Genomic DNA, 22819 nt, shown 5'->3' on the forward strand with positions numbered 1-22819 from the left:
CAATACACGTAATATTTTGAAAATTTAAAAAAAAATTTCTTTTCTTAAAATTTCTTTCAAAAAATTGTAAATTTCTTATTTTAATTGTATTTAATATCTCATTTTTCTTTATTTCATTCGGTTACAAAACGTGGTTGTCTCTTAATCTTTTGAACCAAGGTTATTTTTAAAAATCTTCTATATGCCCACATATCAAATACTCTGTTCTATTATAATGTTCTATCATTAATGAATATCCTTGTTTTAGCGTTCAAGCCTCTGTTCCATATAAAATACAAAAAAAAATTCGCACCTCAGTATTCATATTTCGAGTTACATACTCAGATCACAACTACAAAAAATCTTGCTCCCATTATTAAAAGTTAAACATTAGTCAGATTTATTTCTTTCGTATATTATGTAACTTGATCTCCTGTATATTATCGTTTTGGTTTTACGACCACCATCCAAAACCGTTGTGAAGTGCTTTTACCATATGCCCAATGCCCATGCCTGGCATTCTCTCATAACATCTTAGAGAAACACGATGTGCATTTTTTTAAATTTTCAAAATATTACGTGTATTGTATATAAAATATGTTTGTTAACAGTGTAATGTTTAATAATTAAAAGTGCTTATTGAAAATGGCAAAGAGCCGAAACGTCTAAGCAAAATCAAGTGTTTTATTTATAACAGACCGCAAACCCAGGAATTAAAAACCAACTGTTTAAAAATTCACGGTCAGGAAATAAGCAATATATATATATATATATATATATATATATATATATATATATATATATATATATATATATATATATATTATCGGTTTACAACGTTCTCCGTCTTCCGATACCCGTTCGCCATTCCTCTCTGTCCGCACATTGATCTACTTGCAGACCTCTTTCAGCCATGGCTTTGTTTATTCCTGCCTGCCAACTTTTCCTCGGTCTACCTCTTCTTCTTCTACCTTGCGGTTTCCAGTTTTGTGTTTGTTTTGGAAGTCTGTCTTCGTGCATTCTTTGTACGTGACCAAATCATCCTAGTTGTATTTCATTGATTTCGTCATTTATTTTATGTGTGACCTTCATTATTTCTCGTATTCGTTCATTTGTGACAGGTTCTCTTCTTGATCTTCCTGCAGCTCTTCTTCAGAAATCCATTTCGGTGACCTCTAACATTCGTTTTGCTTTTTCCTTCATAGGCCATACTTCGCAGCTGTATGTTATGATGCTTTTCACTACGGCGTTATAGATCTTTTTCTTGTTTAGGTTGTTTATCTGCTTGTCCCAGAGTACTGAGTTTAGGAGCTCTCATTAGGAGCTCTATTATTTTGCTCTCAAGTGTAGATCACTAGGTATGATACAGTATAAAAGTACGAGTAAGAAAATTAAATTTTATTAAATAAAATTAGCGAATATATAAATATATTAAATTAGAGCTTTGTTAAAACTTAAACATAACAGCTGGAGTCTCTTGCATTTCGCTTTCCGTCTCAAACTCCCCATCAACAGCAACCAGAATGATCTCGTAATTCACGCAGGCGTTGAAGTTTTCCAAAATCAGATAGTCCTCTTCCAGTTCTGGACCAGCTTTCAAATATTCCTGTTCTCCCTTTATCTTATATTTGATGTAAAAGTGCTCTCCAGGGTTGTTATCGATATCGGGTATCCATTTTATCATAGTATTTACCAAGCAGTTGGTGTTGATATGGACCCAGTCTTTGTGGGTTACGTTGTGGGTGGTGGGTCTCTTTTCGTTGTCGTTCGGATAGTTTATCTCTCCGGGCGCAGATGTGGCATTGAAGTCATATAAGTAGAAAGATCTTGACTTGTGACAGTTATCTTTCGTTGCTTGTTTTAAGTCTGTCGAGTTGAAGTCGATGGTGTATTTAAATGAAGGCATTGCTGGTGCGTATGGAATGTGCATCTCTAGATCGACTTCAATAGATTTCCTAAAAAAAAATGAATCATTTTTAAGTTCTCAAAAATTGTATATACAGAGTGAGTTTTATCTATGGAAACCCTCAATTATCTCGGAAACGGCTTGCACGATTTTTATAAATTTTGGTGGGTAGGGGTTTCCTGATCCGGTCAGACGTCATTGTTGTCGGCCATTGTTGTCAGATCATCCGTTTTTTTGAAAATCTAATTAACTTTCTTATTTCAAATGGAATACCCTGTATATTTTTTGCGTTTTGAAGTCCTTAAGTAATACTGATTATTTTTCATGTTATATCCCCTATACCCAAATGCCATAGTTTCGGAGTTATTGCTACATTTATTTAAAAAACAATTTTTAAACAAATTGTAAAAATCAATTTTTTCGGTCCGTGTAGACATTATTTTACATTCTTTGGATCATTGGGAACAAAAAAGGTCTGTGTAACTTTTCTCCAAAGCTAATCATTTTCGAGTTATAAACAATTTAAAACTGAAAAAATCGAATAATGACGATTTTCAAGGTTCAAAAAAACAAATAAAAAATATTATCTTTGAAACCGCGGAGTACACAAATTCAAGTTCAAGCCTTATTTTATCAGTTACCAATAAATAATTTGAGCTTGTTTCATTCAAAAATATTGTTTTTTTAGTTTTTATTGCATCCCAATCGCCCGTCTTATCATAATGCACTTCATTAACAATTATTAAAAAGCAATGTTTTACAATAAAACGTGCCAAAAAGTGTTATAGCGAGCCCCTAGACGAAGGGTTTAGCTTGAATTTGGGTACTCCGCAGTTTTAAACATAATATTTTTTAAAAATGAATAACCATTTTCAATTTCGTTGCAAAACGAAAACACAGCCGAACCATATTCTAGTCCAATCAGAGAGTGCTGCAAGCACCCCTACCGGTTTCGAAACTTATTAGTCTCTCATCAGGAGGCACATATGCTGCTCTTCCCGATCCAACCAAAACAAACCCCAGCATGCAGTCCCGGATTGCAACGAACGAAATGGCATAGATGCCCTAGCGGCAACTGCTTGCAAAAAGACTAAGTTTTCACTCTAATGGCATATAAAACAACATAATGCTATTCTACACCCCACCAGAATGAAAACAATGGGAACCTTCTCTGGTTACACCTCCGAGGCTTCTACAATTTGCAAGCCATACGGATGCTGAGACTAAGGAAGATGAGGGAATTCTACAATTTACAATTCACGTCCCATCTGCTCAGCGCGGTAAAGTTCCAACGAGAATGGTTCCCTTCATACTCCACACAGAGTAAATGTAAATCAAAAATGAATAACCATTTTCAATTTCAATGTAGAAGCCTCGAAGGTGTAACCAGAGAAGGTTCCCATTGTTTTCATTCTGGTGGGGTGTAGAATAGCATTATGTTGTTTTATATGCCATTAGAGTGAAAACTTAGTCTTTTTTCAAGCAGTTGCCGCTAGGGCATCTATGCCATTTTGTTCGTTGCAATCCGGGACTGCATGCTGGGGTTTGTTTTGGTTGGATCGGGGAGAGCAGCATATGTGCCTCCTGATGAGAGACTAATAAGTTTCGAAACCGGTAGGGGTGCTTGCAGCACTCTATGATTGGACTAGAATATGGTTCGGCTGTGTTTTCGTTTTGCAACGAAATTGAAAATGGTTATTGAATTGATGGGACGTGAATTGTAAATTGTAGAATTCCCTCATCTTCCTTAGTCTCAGCATCCGTATGGCTTGCAAATTGTAGAAGCCTCGGAGGTGTAACCAGAGAAGGTTCCCATTGTTTTCATTCTGGTGGGGTGTAGAATAGCATTATGTTGTTTTATATGCCATTAGAGTGAAAACTTAGTCTTTTTATATTTTTTATTTGTGTTTTTGAACCTTGAAAATCGTTATTATTCGATTTTTTTCAGTTTTAAATTGTTTATAACTCGAAAACGATTAATTTTAGGGAAAAATTACAAAAGACCTTTTTTGTTCCCAATGATCCAAAGAACGTAAAATAATGTCTACACGGGCCGAAAAAATTTATTTTTATAATTTGTTTAAAATTTTTTTTAATGTAGTTACTCCGAATCTGTGGCTTTAGGTATAGGGAATATAAAATAAAAAATAATCAGAATTTCTTAAGGACTTCAAAACGCAAAAAATATACAGGGTGTTTCATTTGAAATAAGAAAGTTCATTAGATTTCCAGAAAAACGGAAGATTTGACAACAATGTACTTATCACTATAATATCGACCGGATTAGAAAATCCCTACCCACCAAAATATATAAAAATTGTCAAGCCGTTTCCGAGATAATTGAGGGTTTCCTTATATAAAAACTCACTCTGTATTTATAGAGGTTGGAATGATATAAGAAGTGGTAGGAATATGTAACCCTAATTCGTTTTTACTTTTTTAAGATTTTATCTGCACCACAAATGAATTACGTATTAATAATACTTTTTCCCTCACAAAGATCAATACAAGTATACCTTTGAAAATACCAGAGGACAAAGATATGTGATCGACTATATTTTTTAAAATAGAGAGCTACTTCCTTTCCAAATTTTAGATGTAAGGTAAGGATCAAATTACTAAAAAACTTGTACTGGAACCAAAACGCCAGAGTTAAGATCGAAGGTTTCACATCCGCAGAAGTAGAAATTAGGAGGGGAGTTAGACAAGGATGTGTTCTGTCGCCTCTGCTGTTTAATCTTTACTCTATTTAAACTTTATATGGCACTGGAGGATTCCAAGGATGGAGTCAAAGTTAATGGCGTAAATATCAACAGCATCAGATACACCAATGATACGGTGTTGATTGCGGATTCCGACTTGGGTCTACAACGACTCATCGACAAGACCAACTCGACCTGTGAGTAATTTGGTATGAAAATAAACATTAACAAAACCAAAGTAATATCAATCCGTAAAAACCGAAACGTACCTACACCTTGCACAATAAATGTGCACATTTTATAACAGGTCAATATATTTAAGTACCTAGAATGTTGGGTCGATAGTAGCCTAAATCATGATCTAGAAATAAGATCGACTACGTTTATCAAACTGCTACGTCTGGTCGACTCTTCTCTATACAGTTGAGACATGGACCCTTAAAACATCAACCGTAAATAAATTAGAGACTTTTGAAATGTGGATCTATCGGAGAATCCTCAAAATTTCATGGACATCGCATACCTCATACCTCAAACGAAAAACTGCTGCATAGAATAGGCAAGGAAAAAAGTGAACTTTCAACACAGTGAAACTTAGAAAAACAATATATCTAGGCCACATACTGAGAAATAATAAGTACAAATATATAAATATTTGAAATTGAAAATGGTTATTAATTTTTGATATAAATATTTGTTTTTTGGACCCTTAGGGATCCGGGCAGCCTGCGAGTTCTTTAAGAATTAGTCGCCTAAGTTTGAGCTTGTGCTTTCTTAATGATACATCACCTAGATTATTTAAGACATTTGTACACCTCAGTCAGCCCCATTGTGATTTCTTACACACTTACCCACACAAATTCCAACAGCTACCATTAAGTTAAATAAATTCGATAACTTTAAATCAACACAAAATTGCTTTTTTAAATCTTAGATCTCTTGATAATTTTGTTTACTGAATTTAGTTATTGAATACGAAACTTTTGTGTAATGTGGTTTGCCTAACTGCACTTACAGTATACGTGAATACATTTTTAATTATAACATATTTAATTTTAAATGATAATTTTCACAATGGAGTGTGTTCTTACATAATTTCTAATTTTAACATGCTGTACACCTCAGTCTTTAAATATGACAGGTTAATTTTTAACTTCCTGTGGAACTGTCATTTCTGTCTTGTCATCGTTAGGAAGTCCTATCCATCTCATTGTCACTTGCCGTCATACTGCGTCATACTTTCAACATGTAAATAAGTCAAATCCACAGCTCAGATATTACCTGGGGCAGATTAGCTAAATATTTTAAACATCCATACTTAATGTAGCTTTTTAAACCAATGTTTCCTTGACGGACTTCTTTTATTGCACTTTGACCCACATATTTTTGTTAAATACTATCTTGGTGGTTAGCATGTACATTGCACGTGAGTATAACTGATAATTTTTTAACCCTAGTCAAAATTTCAATATCTTTGTATTATTTTATCAGGTTATATTCATTAGCATTGTTAGCATGTACATTGCACGTGAGTATAACTGATAATTTTTTAACCCTAGTCAAAATTTCAATATCTTTGTATTATTTTATCAGGTTATATTCATTTTAGGTAAGCACTGATGATGACTGGTAAACAAGTCGAAAACTAGTTATGTGATTTTGATGTGGCTCTTTTGAGGGTTTTTAAATATACCTTTTATACAGGATTTTACTGTTTTTTTTAAGTACAAATATGTTCAACTTATTGTGACTTATTGTGAAAGGAAAGATCGAGAGAAAGAGAGGACTAGGAAGGAAAAGACTATTGTTGCTGAGAAACATTCGACAATGGACAGGGCTAAATTTTGAACAGCTAATAAGAACAGCTGAAAACAGAAGAGTTTGCAATTGTAGTAGCCAACCTGCATTGAGGAGAGGGCACTTTAAGAAGAAGATTTAAGGAAATTATGAGTGCCTTACCTGGGAAATAAGACACACATACTTGTAAGACCAATTAAAAAGGGACATTGGGAACGCTTAAAAAAATGGAACACTTCAGGGTTTACAAAAGGAAATATGGTGCTTTATAATATAAGAAGTCAAAGAGCAGAGGTGAAGGAGTTAATACACCTAAAACACATCGAAAAGGATGTATGGATTTATATATACGATAGATGATGATAAATCTTCTAGTCGGCGAAGATATATGCGTAAGACAAAGATCCGTAGACCAGGTAATTGCAGATACATACCTAGGTCACGAGATTCGCATAGGAAAATTCAAAATATAACTGAACCGTTGAGCTTCTCCGTTGTATAAGAGTGACTTGGGCAGCCATCGGCAAGTAGAACCACATTTTCAAACCGTCCGACACACCAATATGTCCACCCACTCTTCTATGAATATGTCTTAAAAAACCTTTAACCAGTGTGTTTTACCCAGTGATGTGGGAGGGAGTTTACCAGTGTTGAGTTACCGATCGGAAACGTTGGCCATTATAATGAGAATAATGCAAAAGATCCGTGCGGCTCAAAAGGCGATGGAGCGTGCAGTGGCGTAGCTGAAGATTGGGGGGCCCTCCCGCTACAATTTTGGTAGGCCCCCGTATTATAAACATAACGTCACCAAATAACAGTATAATTACTAAAATATGTGTAAAGGACAATATTTGACCTTCTTTTAATAAGTCTTCATCCGTTAGTGTTAATAGATTTTTTGGGAATAGACATGAAAACCTATTATACATGTCTCTTAATCCGAAAAACCTATTATAGATCGGGCTGTATCGTCGCCCCCGCTGGCGAAATTATTCCGATTCGATTTTCTTGCACAAACTTACTCAAAAAGAAGTCCTTCTTATAACATATCCACAGGGTGCCGGGCGGTGCCGTGGTCGAAAAATTGTTTAAACAATTTTTTTTTAAACAAATTCACAAAAATAATTTTTTCATTTCGAGCAAAATTTTTTTAGATAAATTGGCTTATTCTGAACAAAAAAGGTCTCTTGCCATTTTTTTTCTAAAATTGATTGTTGTCGAGTTATATGCGATTAAAAATTTGAAAAATGCGAAAATGGCCATTTTCAAAGCTTAATAACTCGATTAAACATTATTATTATCAAATTCAAAAAATCACCAAATCAAGTTTCAAATACCTCCTTCAAGGTTCTGAAGAGATTTTTGTCATTATTTTATTAAAAAGCTGTCATTTTTAATTATTAACAATTAGCGCTATTGTCCAGGATGTACCGTCGCCCCCGTTAGTGAAATTATTCCGATTCCATTTCTTTGCAGAAACTTACTCAAAACAAGGTCCTTATAACATATCCACAGGGTGCCGGGCGGTGACGTGGTCGAAAAATTGTTTAAACAATTTTTTTTAAACAAATTCACAAAAATTATTTTTTTCACTTCGAACAAATTTTTTTTTAGATAATTTGGGACATTCTGAGCAAAAAATGTCTCTTGTGTTTTTTTTTTCTAAAATTGATTGTTGTCGAATTATACGCGATTTATAATTTGAAAAATGCGAAAATGGCCATATAACTCGACAACACTCAATTTTAGAGAAAAATCACAAGAGACATTTTTTGCTCAGAATAACCCAAATTATCTAAAAAAAATCATTCGCAATAAAAAAAATATTTTTGTGAATTTGTTTAAAAAAAATTGTTTAACCAATTTTTCGACCACGGCATCGCCCGGCACCCTGTGGATATGTTATAAGGACCTCGTTTTGAGTAAGTTTCTGCAAAAAAAATGGAATCGGAATAATTTCACTAACGGGGGCGACGGATACATCCTGGACTATAGCGCTAATTGTTAATAATTAAAAATAACAGCTTTGTAATAAAATAATGACAAACATCTCTTCAGGACCTTGAAGAACGGGTTTGAAACTTGATTTGGTCACTTTTTGAATTTCGTAATAAGAAATGTTTACTCGAGTTATTAAGCCTTGAAAAAGGCCATTTTTGCATTTTTCAAATTTTTAATCGCATATAACTCGACAATAATCAATTTTAGAAAAAAATGACAAGAGACCTTTTTTGCTCAGAATAAGCCAATTTATCTAAAAAAAATTTGTTCGAAATGAAAAAATTATTTTTGTGAATTTGTTTAAAAAAAATTGTTTAAACACTTTTTCGACCACGGCACCGCCCGGCACCCTGTGGATATGTTATAAGGACCTCTTTTTGAGTAAGTTTGTGTAAAAAAATCGAATCGGAATAATTTCGCTAGCGGGGGCGACGATACTGCCCGGTCTATTAGCAAGTTGTTGCAATATTATATCTTTTACATTGAAAACATTAACTTCAAAACTTTTTTTGCTATAAGTTATTTTTTCGTCGTAGCTGAGCTCATCGTAAAATTTTTTTATACGTTTTATCCGTTTATTTTTTAAATTCTATTATAATACCCAACTATCCTGCTATTCCTGCTGCTTCTGCCAAAGTTTCGGAAAACGAATTTCTCATTTCTCGAAGATTATCACGAGTTTTTTCAAAAAGTTGAAGGATGACCGTTAACTCTGCCTTTTCAGATTGCAAAAGTTTTGATGTTCGATTAATAAAGTTGAGTATTTTAGATTGAATAGTAATGTTAATGGCAAATTCAAAATTATTCATATTATGCTCTAATAATGCATTAGCTTCTAAGTTTTCATATTTTTTTTTTAGATAGCAATGAAATTTTCGTTAAAGATTTCATTACTTGTGGGAAAGCTCGACGCAAAGCCGTAACATCATGTCTGGATGACCACCGGATTTCACATAACCTTTTAGTCCAGGGCGCATCTGTTTTGAGAGGTGACTCAAATTTTTTTGCAGAAGTTTTCTTGAAAATAACTCAAATAATAATATTTGAGTTATCCTCCCACTCAAAATTGTCCGGAACATTGTTTAAATTATCAAAAATATCAAAAAATGAAGGAAAAATTCGATTTTTTTATTGGTTTTTTGATTATAACTTTAAAACTATTCATTTCTGAGTAAAGTTGTATTGACATAAAAGTTGCGTAAGTAAATTTTCTATAATATAGAATTGTTTAAAAATTTAAAAAATAGTCACCCTTGTTGCAAAATAGCAGTAATTGCGAAAAAAACCATACAAAAACAAGTATTCGCATTTTACGTTTTCCAACCATTTATGCTAGACTTAGGACCTTCCTATTCTACCCAGAAAAACTTTATGATATAGTAAAACAACACTGTAAATTTCATTAACATCGGTTTGATAGATTTTGCAAAATAAATTTTGAAATCCAGCTTTCGCAAGAAAAATCCATTTTTTTTAAAGTTGCAGGACTGAAAATAAAGCAGATAGCAAGTTGAATTTTTTTTTGATTATAGAAGTGTACTGTACCTTTCATTTGCAATTTGCAAAATTAAAATCGATTAATTACCACCGGCGTCAGGAAACTTTTTAAATAAACATTAATTTTTAATGCCACGCGCAGGACAGCGGTGTTTGATTCACACAAGTTGATTTCCACCAAAATTTCTTCCAACCTTTATCTAATATATTATTTTCTTACTCTATATTTTGTTGTATTTTAATATTTTAATTCCACAAAAATCAAACCAATTTTATTATTGTTTGTGAAATATTGTTTAAACAATTGCATATGTTTAAAAATAATAAACTTTTATTTTCCAAGTTAAAATATATGAACAAAGAAAGTTTTTGCTAAAAAAAGTGTTATTTCAAAGGATAGAGTATGTGTTTTTATTTTGCAATAAACAAATTTATTTATTTATATCGAAATGTAATAAAAATTAAAATGTATTACTCAATATCAAAGGTCATTGGAATGCCCAATCAGAGTAAACTATCCGCTGTCTTGCGCGTAGCACCAATAATTAATGTTTATTTAAAAAATTCCTGACGACGTGGTAGTTAATCGATTTTAATTTTGCAAATTGCAAATGAAAGGTACAGTACATTTCTATACGCAAAAAAATTTCAACTTGCTATCTGCTTTATTTTCAGTCCTGTAACATTTTGAAAAAATGAATTTTTTTGCGAAAGCTGGATTGCAAAATTTATTTTGCAAAATCTATTGAGCCGATCTTAATGAAATTTACAGTATTATTTTACTATATCATAAAGTTTTTCTGGGTGAAATATGAAGGTCCTAAGTCTAGCATAAATGGTTGAAAAATATAAAATGCGAATACTTGTTTTTGTATGGTTTTTCGCCATTATTGCTATTTTGCAACAAGGGTGACTATTTTATAAATTTTTATCTAATTCTATATTGTAGGAAATTTAATTACACAACTTTTATGTTAGTACAACTTTTCTCGGAAATGAATACTAATAAATTTCGAATAAATAAATAAAAAAAATAAAATCGAATTTTTCCTTAATTTTTTGACATTTTGATTATTTAAACAATGTTCCGGACCTTTTTGAGAGGGAGGATAAGTCAAATATTATTATTTGAGTTATTTTCAAGCAATTTCTGCAAAAAAATTTGAGTCACCTCTCAACGTCCAAATGTACTAATATTTTTACAGATGCGCCCTGGTCTATTTTAAGTGTTGGCAAACGCGATAAATCCAAAGTCATAATATGTAGTGCATAGTACATCCCATCTTTTAATACTTGCGCTAAAAAAACATATAATCTCTTAATCAGATCATAAAAAAACCAACTCCTGTTAGGGATGGTCACTAGCTCCAGCTTAGCTCGGCTCAGCTCGTTTGAGAAGCCGAGCTTCGAGCTCAAGCCGGCTTGTTTCTTGCGAACCGAGCCGAGCTGAATTCGAATTGAGCCGAGCTTTCCTTAACGAGTTTTTCAATATTTTAGCTAATTCTTAATACTTTTTCTAATTCATTTATTTCTGCTACGCCTGATACTTTTGTTTGAGAATAAGTAACTCAGACTACAAATAATATGTGTTTTTAATACATATACCTACATTGTTTATGTCCGTAAAATATGGAATAAATTCCAGCCGGCTCGAAATATTCGAATCGAGCTGACACGAGCCACAAGCTTATCCGGCAGCTCGAAGTTCAAGGCGAGCTTCTATCTTCTCAAGCTTGTGAAAAGCTCGGCTCGGTTCGAGTCCATCCCTAACCCCTGTACATCAGCAACGGCATCATTCAACACTAGGTTCAGATTATGGGATGCACAATGAACATAGGAAGCTGTTTTTTCAATGTCAGTTATGCGCCTTTGTACGCCTGAATATACACTACTAATAACGCTTGTCGCAGGATACCCCTTTACTCTGCAGTTGTGTACGGAAAGGTGATTTGATTGTATAAATTTTAAAATTTTATTTACAAGACCGCCTGCACTTTGGTCCAAAATGCGAATAAATCCCAAAAAACTTTCAATAACTTCTGCTTTGGAAGGTAAATTATTTTCAGCGCAAGTTAGTTTTACAGAACGGAAAATAAAACTAAGCTGATCGTGTTTTGAAATATCTTGAGTGGTATCAAGAATTATCGAATAAAAACAACTTTTTTAATTAAATTGATCAATTTGTTTTTAGTTTTTTGAGCCAGCAAATTTATAACTTCGTTTTGTATTTGGGGGCTCAAGTAATTTGTTTTTAAGTTATTGTTTTTATCGATTAATTTAGCTGAAATAAGATAATATTGAGCTAGTAAAAAAACCACCGCCAAAAAATTACCTTTTTGGGATTCACTTTCATCTAAACTACCAACATGTCCACGAAACGCTAAATTGCACCCAGAAAGGTAAGAATTACGTCAATTATCCGCTTCATTACTTCCTTCCAAATTCCCTATTTTGATGCTTATTAGGAAAATATGTTTTGGTCCCTAATTTAAAGAAAGTAGAAGTATGAAGCTTGAAAGCTTTAAGGGCTTCAAGTGCTTTAAGGGGCCCCTCATAACCTCGGCCCCCCCGCCTTGCGAACCCTGCGAGCCTGTCAGCTACGCCACTGGGAGCGTGCTAGGTTGGACGTTACACTGCGAGACAAGATACAAAACCGCCAGCTACGACGAAGATCAGGAGTGACTGATGCTGTGCATCAGGAGTGACAAGCGAAGATTGAACGATAATTAATCTAACCTAGCGTAACCTAACCTTACCTTAAATACTAAAAATTTACCTTTCACTTTCTCCCGCGCAATTAAGAGCTCCTATTTCCACGAAGTATTTCGTTCCCTCCTTCAGTCCAGTTAATTTTGCTTGGAAATTATCTACTCCAGTGACAAAATATCTAATAGTTGATTTTTCATTGACGATGTCGCCGTCCATCTCACTACAATAGATATTGTAACCAAGTAGAACACCATTTGGTTGAGTGGGCTTGTTCCATTGAAGAAGAACTGAACTTGCTCCCAGTTGAAAGTGTTCGAATAAGAATGGCATATTCGGCTCTAAAAGTGACAACATTTTATAAAATTAGTATACTGCACAGCGTCAGTTTTTAACAATCACATCTACGATGCAGATCACACAAATAAATTAACACCAAATAACACACAAAAAACAGTCAAAATTTCGTTCTTTTGCACAAACTTACTCAAAAAGAGGTCCTTATGATAAATCCACAGGGTGCCAGGAGGTACCGTGGTCAGAAAATTGTTTAAACAATTTTTTAAAACTAATTCAAAAAATTAATTTTTTCACTTTCAACAATTTTTTTTTAGATTCTTTAGGTCATTCTGAGCATACATTGGGTGAAATGCATAAAACGTAGTACCTGCTAATGTTTCAAGTATGTACTACATTTTTGAAGATTGTAGTAGAAAAATGTAGTACATACTTGAAGCATTAGCAGGTACTACGTTTTATGGATTCCACCCAATGTCTCTTGTGATTTTTCTCTAAACCTGATTGTTGTCGAGTTAATATGTGATTTAAAAGTTGAAAAACGCGAAAATGGCAATTTTCGTGGCTTAATAACTCGGTTAAAAATTATTATTATGAAAGCCAGAAAGTGACCAAATCAAAGTTTAAAGACCCCCTTACAAGATCCTGAAGAATTTTTTGCCACTATTTTATTAATAAGCTGTTATTTTTAATTATAAAACAATGAGTGCTGAGCGTGTATTAGCCGACCGTCAATGGTGAGTGCGAAAGAGATGCACCATTCCGGCCATCCAATGGTGAATCTCACTCGCACTCACAGTTGACGGCCGGCTAATACGCACTGAGCGCTTAAGCCGATGCCGCACTGCAGGATGCTAGATGGTGGCTTGGAGGGTGGATTTTATAGGTGGATGGTGGAGGGTCGCTGCATCCTGGACGCAGTGAAAGAGTGAAATGAAGTCAGAAGTCAGTATCCAACTGACTGCTGAGGAATCGTTTGTTTCATTTGTTACGTTACATTTGGTTTGTTTTTTAGCATATCGTCATATTATAGGTAAAACTCACTCACTAAATTTTTCAGCAAGTGGAGAAAAATCGATTTAAAGGCAAAAATTGTTTTTTAAGTTCACCTGACTTGAATATTGGATTTTTTTTAATGCAACTGCAAAGAATAAATAAAACAGATATTTTAAGCCATGTTTCGTCACATAGTGGGTCTGCTGGGTCCCAAATTGCCCTTCATTTATATACTGCACTTATTAAGCTTTCATCCATAGCGAGGCTACCCGGATGGATTATCAAACACGACTGATATGGGTGGATAGACGCCTGGCGGACCACCGGATGGTTAGATGGTAGTGGGAGGCCACTGCTGCTACCGTCGTTGTATTATTCGTGGTATAAGTAGCTAGATGGTCGCCAGGCAGGTGTCTACCATCCACCATCCTACCAAACTTCCTGCAGTGCGGCATCGGCCTTATAGTTAATAATTGAAAATAACAGCTTAGTAATAAAATAATGACAAAAAATCCTTCAGCATCTTGTAGGGGGGATTTAAATTTTGATTTGGTCACTTTCTGACTTTCATAATAATAATTTTTAACCGAGTTATTAAGCCATGAAAATTGCCATTTTCGCGTTTTTCAAATTTTAAATCGCATATAACTCGACAACAATCAATTTTAGAGAAAAATCACAAGAGACCTTTTTTGCTCAAAATGACCCAAAGAATCTAAAAAAATTGAAAAAGAAAAATGATTTTTTGAATTTGTGTAAAAAAATTGTTTAAAAAAATTTTCCGACCGCGATACCTCCTAGCCCTAGCACACTATGGATTTATTATAAGGACTTCTTTTTGAGTAAGCTTGTGCAAAAAAAAAAACGAATCGGAATAATTTACCCAACGAGCATACAGCCTGAAGTATAACGCAATAACATCATTTCAAACAATGTCTGTTCAACTACAGATTGCTAGAGTTTATAAGATTGAGACCATAATTTCATTTGTTTGAAAAGTACAAGTACACATATCCTAAAAAGATCAGGTTATGAAATTTCCCAGAATTTTCAAACAAATTTCTTTTTAAATGTTGAGAACGATTATCGGAGTGGAAATCGAAACGTCCAGTAGTTAATTAAAAAATGTACTTTTCATTACACCAACAATTGTGTCTCAGTTCATATTACCATAATATTAAACCCTGTATAAGGCTAATCTTTACCTGTTTGTGGAGCATCAAAACTAATGGCATTGCTTCTTGGTCCTACATACTTATCATTCCTGACAGCTACGGTAATAAAATTTCGTGAATAGGGATAGAACTGAATGGCAGTTTTGTTCATTTCGGGGGGAATAGCATAGACTTGGCTCCAAACGTGGTTCCATATCCTCACCAAGTATCCTTTAAAGGTGCCTCGAACTGATGCTGGTTCTATACCATCCCATTCTATTAGAACGTCTTTCTCTTCAAATTCGATAAGTCTTAGGTTTCCTGGAGGATCCAGGGGAATGAGCTCTCCTAAAAGAATGCATGTAGGGAATTTAAATAGTGACCAATAAAAAAATTACATTTTCTAAAAACGATAGACTGTTAACTTAATTACCACGTTATTTTAATTTATATTTCTACTTAATTTTCTGCATTATCCCCCTAATTCTTTCGTTTGTCACCTTTTCCATTCTTGGAATTTACAGCAACTATAACTTGCTATTATACGAATAACAATTGATGTGAACATAGAAGGCAAAAGTGGAGTAGGTAAAAGAACAATGTCATGGTATTAACATTCAACAGTTACTAAGAGTGGTGCAGAATAGGCAAGATTATAATATATTGATCGCAAACCCATATAGAGCGTTTCACGTTAGAACAGAACATTGCGGAGATAGTCCCATGTATTTCTTACGGACGATAGAAGCGCGCCGATGCCACGCCGTACTGAATGAATCGTATATCAGCAGTCGAGTATCCACCCGTGCGTGAGAGATTTGGCAACACTGATCTCCGTAAGCGTAACGTTCTACTCTTAACGTGAACCAAAGTATAGTAATGAAATACATCAGAAGCTGGCAGACTATTTCATGACACGAAAAGACGATATACGTAAATGTAAGGACAGCAACGTAATAGGCAGTGAAACTATAAGCCAATAACATTAATTGCTGGGTTGGACTTGTAAGAAGCAAAACAAAATATCGGAAAGGATTACAAAAACTAAAATGGTGATTTTAAAAGATAAGAAAGAATAAGAAAGGTAAGAACTACAAGTAAAAGTTAAATTAAGGAATGCCGCAAAGATTGGAGAGAATCTCTGCGTTATAGGAACAGAAACAATGATAGAAAAACAGAAGAAACAGACGAAAGAAGAAAGAGGACAAGGATACAAATAGCATACTAAAAGTTAACAGAAAACGGTAGAGAATGAAGATGGAATGAAGAGGAGCAGCTATACCAAATAAAGAAAGAAGAAGATGCACAAGGAGTGTCAAAAACTAATAAATGTTAAAAAACAAATGAAAATGGTTACCAAATGGCTACGATAAGTGCAATGATTTTAGATGGAAGGAAAAGAAGATTACCAAGTGTTTGAATTCCATTAAAATTGATTTGGTTGTTTAAATAGTTCGAAATCATATCCCTTTTCCGCTACCCCTGTGTTCCTCTTATCGATATCGCGGTTGAGGAATGTGAGATCGGTCTAGTGGGTACCCCACTTGAACCCGAGTTTCTTCCCCCATGGCATAAGAAAAACAGAAGAGATGCATCGAGACCAGAAACGTGTGTGCACACATCGACATCGTTGTTCGTTAGTTCCCTAAGGTTTAGAATTCGACAAGTTATCGGTAAGTGGGTTTAATTACCCATATTATTTTTCCTTTATTATATTTCCTTTGTTATCGTTTTGAATTATTTGGCAACAAACCAATTTAAAGTTGTGTATTTATTGCGCATATGGAGAATTTCCATTTAACTCACCAATAGAAGCTATCAGAAGGCATTAGAAGGTGTTGTAATTAGTATTTTTATTGCTTGTTTTGATTTTATTACTTGTTTCGTTCAATACTTGCTATTAGAAAACAAACACCAAGATAGGAAACAAACAAATTGAAAATGGATTGAAACTGGAGACATGGAACCTAAGAGACCTACAAGGAGCATTAAGAAATGTAGATGAAATACCTGAGAAATATAGAATCGAAATAATGACCTTACATTAAACCACGCAGCTGGGAAGTAAGATAGTGAAACTTAGAAAAAGTACTCTTTTTAAAAGCGGCGGGTAAAATAGAAATTTGGGGATGGGTTTAAGGTATCAGAGAGAATAAGTGGAGTAGGTAGTAATTGGCTTTCAAGCAACATCAAGAAAGACTGTGCGTGCTATTTCAGATTGCGCGAGAAATATAGAAAAATCAGCATAACTGATGACATGCTTCTACAGAAGAAAAAGACATGAAAATAAATAATGAAATTGAAAAAGTACGAAAATATGGCCTAAAAATAATTGCGGGAGATATTAATCCCAAAGTAGGATGAGCAAATATTTATAAGAATATAACAAGTGGTTAAAACCTGCATAAAGAAAGTAAAGACAATGGAAAAAAACTAATAGAATTTTTAATGGAACATAACGTTACACAATTTTATCATAAATATGTACATAAAATAACACGTTCTCATTAGAAAACACAACAGATCCGTGACTGATTGTAGAAGTAAGAGAGGAGCAGATGCCGACAATGACCATATGTATTGACCACAGTCAAACCCAAGCAAGAAATTCCCAAACAACAAAAAACGGAAAACAACTGAAAATATACCAAGTAGAGCAGCTCCAAGATAATGAGGTTGCAAAGAGAAGAGAAGAAAAAATAAACGAGGGATTGGTAAAAATCACGACGGGGAACCAAGAGGAGGAATGGGAACTAATTCAAAAAGCCATGATACAAGCTTCATATCTTAGCATTAGGAAAGCAGAAAAAGAAATGAAAGAACACAGGTTGATGAGGACTGCACAAGAATCCTAGAGGATAAAATGGAAAATATTAGATGTAATACAGAAAAAAGTCAAGAGCATTTTAACCCCAAAAGTAGAGAAGATATATGATTATGCAGGCAAAAGAAGAGAAAATTACTAGAAAAACTACTAGAAATAATAGAAGGCTAAGAATAGATGTCCAAAAAGTAGTTATAAATTTTTATCAAGAAGTAAAAAGACACAAGTGACACAAAACAAAACCACAGTGTTTTACAGAAATAAAGATGTATTTAAGATGAGACAAGACAGAAAAATTACACAAATGGATAGAGTATTTATAACGACGAATTATTAAACGATATAGGCCAAACAGACACAGAAATACAAGGAGCACAAGAAACAGAACAACAACAAATAAAGAACCGACATAAAAGGGAGTAATAGACGTAATAATGGACCTAAAAAATAATAAAAGTGCAGGAGAAAGCGAAGTGTCAGCCTAAATATTAGAAATAGGAGAAGATATGGTGCAACAAAAGATAGCTCGACTTATCTAAAAATATTGCAAAACAAAAAAAAAATCCAAAGCAGTGGAACACAGCACTCATCTGTCCAATTCACAAGAAAGGTAATAAAATTATCTGTGACAATTACAGGGAAATCGCACTATCAGAAGTACTATATAAGGTAGTAACACACATTATAAGAAGTAGAATAAAAACCTACGAAACAGAGATAATAGAAGAATACCAGGCTGGTTCCAGACAGGGAGAAACAAGAATCCACCAAATTTTTATGCTAAAATTATTGCAAAACAACAGTTATCAACAAAATGTAGGTTTGCATATATTCTTTATTGATTTTAAATAGGCCTACGACTGTGTCTCACAAAACGGATTATATGAAGCAATAAGATCACTAGGAATACCAGAGAAACAAAAACAATTAGTTAAAATGTCGCTAATACAGTCAATAAAGCCATAATAGAAAGACGTTTTTCAAATCAGTGTAAATTCAATAGAGGATTAAGACAAGGAGAGCCCTGTTAACAGACTTATTCAATCTAGTACTAGAAAAAATAATTAGAGGAGTCAAGATGCAGACAAGCGACACGATTCTGAACAAAGGACAACAGTACATATGACTTCTTCTTCTTCTTCTTCTTCTTTAGTTTATTGGCCTCCACCTACTTGGGTATTTGGCCAGCTCATCGTCGCGGAATAAGGGAAAAATCTCTTATTCACTTACAATTTGGAGTTAGTATATTGTAAAATTTTCTTCTTCTTCTTCTTCTTCTTCTTCTTATTCTTCTTCTTCTTTAGTTAACTGGCAATTTTGGTTGGTGTGGGAAAAACATGACAAGATAAAAAAAAATTCACGCTAGGGGTAACTGTCTATCAATAAATAATCTTCTTTTTCTTCTTTGATTTAGTAGAAATTTTGAGTTGGCATGGGACAAATACAACAACTAAACTTTTTTCAACGAATTAAACTTTTTTCTCTCATGGGCAACTGCCGACTACTACACAATCTTATTCTTCTACTTCTTCTTTAGTTTACTGGCAATTTTGAGTTGGCATGGGACAAATACAACAAAGACACAAACTTTTTGCTTTTAGGAGCAACTGCCGACCATTACACAATCTTATTCTTCTACTTTTTTTTTGAGTTCACTGGCAATTTTGAGTTGGCATGGGACAAATACAACAAGACACAAACTTTTTGCTCTCAGGGGCAACTGCTGACCATTTCACAATCTTATTCTTCTACTTTTTTTGAGTTGACTGGCAATTTTGAGTTGGCATGGGACAAATACAACAAAGACACAAACTTTTTTCTATCAGGGGTAACTGCCGACCATAACACAATCTTATTCTTCTATGTCTTTCTTAGTTTCTACATATGACTTCTGTCTGATATGTATTCTGACATGTTCAAGAATAGACATGTATTCAAAAAATGTTCACAAAAATTGAAGAAGAATCTAGAAAATATGGCTTGACTATAAATCAAGAAAAAAATAAGTATAGGGAAATTATACGGGAAAATACAGAAGAAAATTAATGAGAAAGAGTATAAATTTGAGAAGGTAACAGAATTTGAGTACCTTCGAGTAACAGTTACAATAGGGGAGGCAAAGAGAGAGAAATAGATAAACGGTTGTTGAAATGTAACAAAGCAGTGGGATCATTTAAACGCACTGTTGAAACAACTTGAAAAACAGTTCCAGGGGAGCGAATGTTTTATGCATGTGAAACTTGACAATGAAGCAGAAAGAAGAAAAAAAGTTAAAGATCTGGGAGAGGAAAATCTTTGGAAAATTTTTTGGTGGTATAAAGGAGGCAAATGGAAAATGGTGCAGAAGAACAAACCAGGAGCTAAAAGAGGTGTACGAGACCCAAAATAACACAGTTAATCAGGTCACAGAGAGTTAGATGGTTGATATATATGTTAGGAATGCCAAAAGAAAGAAACATCCATCCAAAAGTTGTGCGCGCAGAAGAACAAGGGAAGAAGAGAAGAGGGAGACCACGTGGAAAGTGGTTGGATGACGTCCAGACTGACATAGATGAAATGGGACCAAGGAATTGAGAGAACAAGTGAAGGATCGGTAAAGTGGAAGATATTAGTCAAGACTAGCAAATGCAAGGGCCTCTAAGTTTTATATAAATAATTAATAATATAAACCACTCCAGTAAACATTTTTAGCAAATAAGTAAAAAAAAACAAAAATAAAAAGGGGCAATATTTTGGTCTGTTAATTATTACCGGTAAATAGTTATTTTATTGCTGTTGATAAATGAGCTCCAAAATAATATTAAAATTGTAATTAATATATTTTTAAAAATTGTATCATTTTTGAAAAACAATGAAACTACCTACTATTGGCATAACACCCCACTAGTTTTACTAAAACAAGACACACCACCACATCAGTCCTCCACATCTTCTCGCTGATAAACAAGCACGTTCGGAAATCTAAGAAACCACTAAATAATATTTTAATCTTGCACAAAACGCGAGCCTTCTTCACTTTATGCCGTAATCAACAATTTCCTCCAAGTTTTTATTATTTAATTCGGAAATCGCGATAACAAGTGATGTGGTCATACACATTTACAACTACCAGAAATCCATGTGGGACGGTATAGGTTGTAATTTCAGACATTATGGCATTGAGCTCGCAGCGAAGTCCATTTATGCAGAATTTTAATTCAATTTTGTAGCCTGTAACATATAGGCCTGGATCCAGTGTACCAAAAAAGTTGATTATTAGCAAGCTGAAAATTTGTTAATAGCTTAACGGTGTCTAGTCGGACAAACTTTGATGAAGGGGAACACTGGAACAGATGAAGTTTTAATTGTGGAACAGGTTACAGGTTACGAACGTCAGACTACGAAAACCGAAAACGTCGCATGTATTTTGTCGGACAGAACTTCCAATAATTGATTTGTTATCCTTTCATTAAACACTTATGCAAAATCAGACTGGTATTTATCACCAACATAATTCCTGTCATTTGTAATGGTCTTCGTGTTGGACTTATTAAAACGCTCAATATATTTGTCGGACAAAATGTTTTTCATAGGTACCGGGTGGACCAAAGTCAGTTAACCGTTTTGTATATTAATTAAAATCAAAAATAACTGAAGTAAAAAAACGTTTATTGTTTATTTTTTATTGTAAATAAGTAGGTACAAAGAAGTGCATGCTCTACATTTTATGTTCAAAATGTAAACCACATTCATCAATACATTTTTGGCAACGCTTATACACAGTAAAACAAGTCTTTCTACAGACTTCCAAGTTGGCACGGAGAACTTCAAATTGGCAAAAACTTATCTTTAAGTGCTCCCCACAAGGCAAAATTACAGGGCGTCAAATCTGGCGAACGCGCGGGCCATTCAGTTGTGTCTCTTCTCCCTATAATCACTAAACTAGTCATTTAGAAACTCACGAACTTGCAATCCGTAATGAGGCGGTGCACCGTCTTGCTGAAAATATCGAATACTTTGTAACTGTGGATTATTTGCAAGACCCTTCACAGAGCATGATATATTTTCTTGGAGACGCCGCAAACTTGCGCGTTACTTTTTTTGATAGCGTTAACTGACTTATGGTCCACCCGGTATATTCTATAAAGTTTGCTATTGAATAAACTCACAAACAACCTGCTAGTTTTCACAATCATAAACTTGTCAGGATGACACGTTCAACAATTGAAATCACGTTCCAAAATTAAAACTTCCCCTGTTCCAGTGTTCTTCTACATTAAAGTTTGTCCGACAAGACACCGTTAAGCTATTAACAAATTTTCAGCTTGCTATTAATCAACTGTTTTTTTGGTACGCGGGATCCAGGCCTAATAGTTTTGCATTGAAAAAATCATGGAATTTAATATTTTTACCATCAGAAAAATTTAATATTTCGTAATAGGGCTTTTCATTCACAGTCATTTGTTTCGAGCTTCTGTCATATGTCGTATAATCCGTGTATATTAATATTATACACAGATTATACAACATATGACAGAAGCTCAAACCAAATGACAATCGATGAAAAGCCCTATTGTGGAATATATATTTTCTATGTCCTATGTCAACTTCATTTTGGCATTTAACTTACTAAAGTATTTCTAATGCATACATCGACCCTCGCAATCTCTTTCAATTGTTTCAAGAAAAACAATATGTTTGCAAGGATTTTTTACAAATTTGCTACTATTTTGGATTAGGGATGAAAATTTTGAATTAAATGGTCTGCTTTGCTGAGAAAGTTAATAGCCAACTCTCCCAATATTTGAAACTAGTGTTGCCCAAAATCGGTCTTGGTCGTGCAGTCTTGGTCTTGTTCTTGCGTTTTCGCAAGACCAAAACCAAGACCAAGTCCGCCTAATTTTAGCAAGAGCAAGACCAAGACTTACCGTGCAAGACTTAAGCAAGAACAAGACTAAGCCTGCGAGACTCTTGCGCCTTG

General features: G+C 34.1%; 2 protein-coding genes across 3 annotated transcripts in view; one reads left to right on the forward strand and one right to left on the reverse strand.

Annotated features, from left to right (window-relative positions):
- The window catches only part of LOC114328120 (uncharacterized), a 259872-nt gene that overhangs the window by 121588 nt on the left and 115465 nt on the right, over positions 1-22819 (forward strand). The window lies entirely within an intron of this gene.
- On the reverse strand, positions 1363-20893 carry LOC114328121 (neuroglian-like). Its single transcript, XM_028276896.2, has 4 exons — positions 20725-20893; positions 15087-15383; positions 12659-12929; positions 1363-1934 (listed from the first exon to the last, which is right to left on the reverse strand). The coding sequence occupies exons 1-4, from the start codon at positions 20786-20788 to the stop codon at positions 1427-1429; spliced, it is 1140 nt and encodes a 379-aa protein (XP_028132697.1). The 5' UTR covers positions 20789-20893; the 3' UTR covers positions 1363-1426.

This window comes from Diabrotica virgifera, chromosome 4, assembly GCF_917563875.1.
Source record: "Diabrotica virgifera virgifera chromosome 4, PGI_DIABVI_V3a".
Lineage (NCBI taxonomy): Eukaryota > Metazoa > Arthropoda > Insecta > Coleoptera > Chrysomelidae > Diabrotica > Diabrotica virgifera.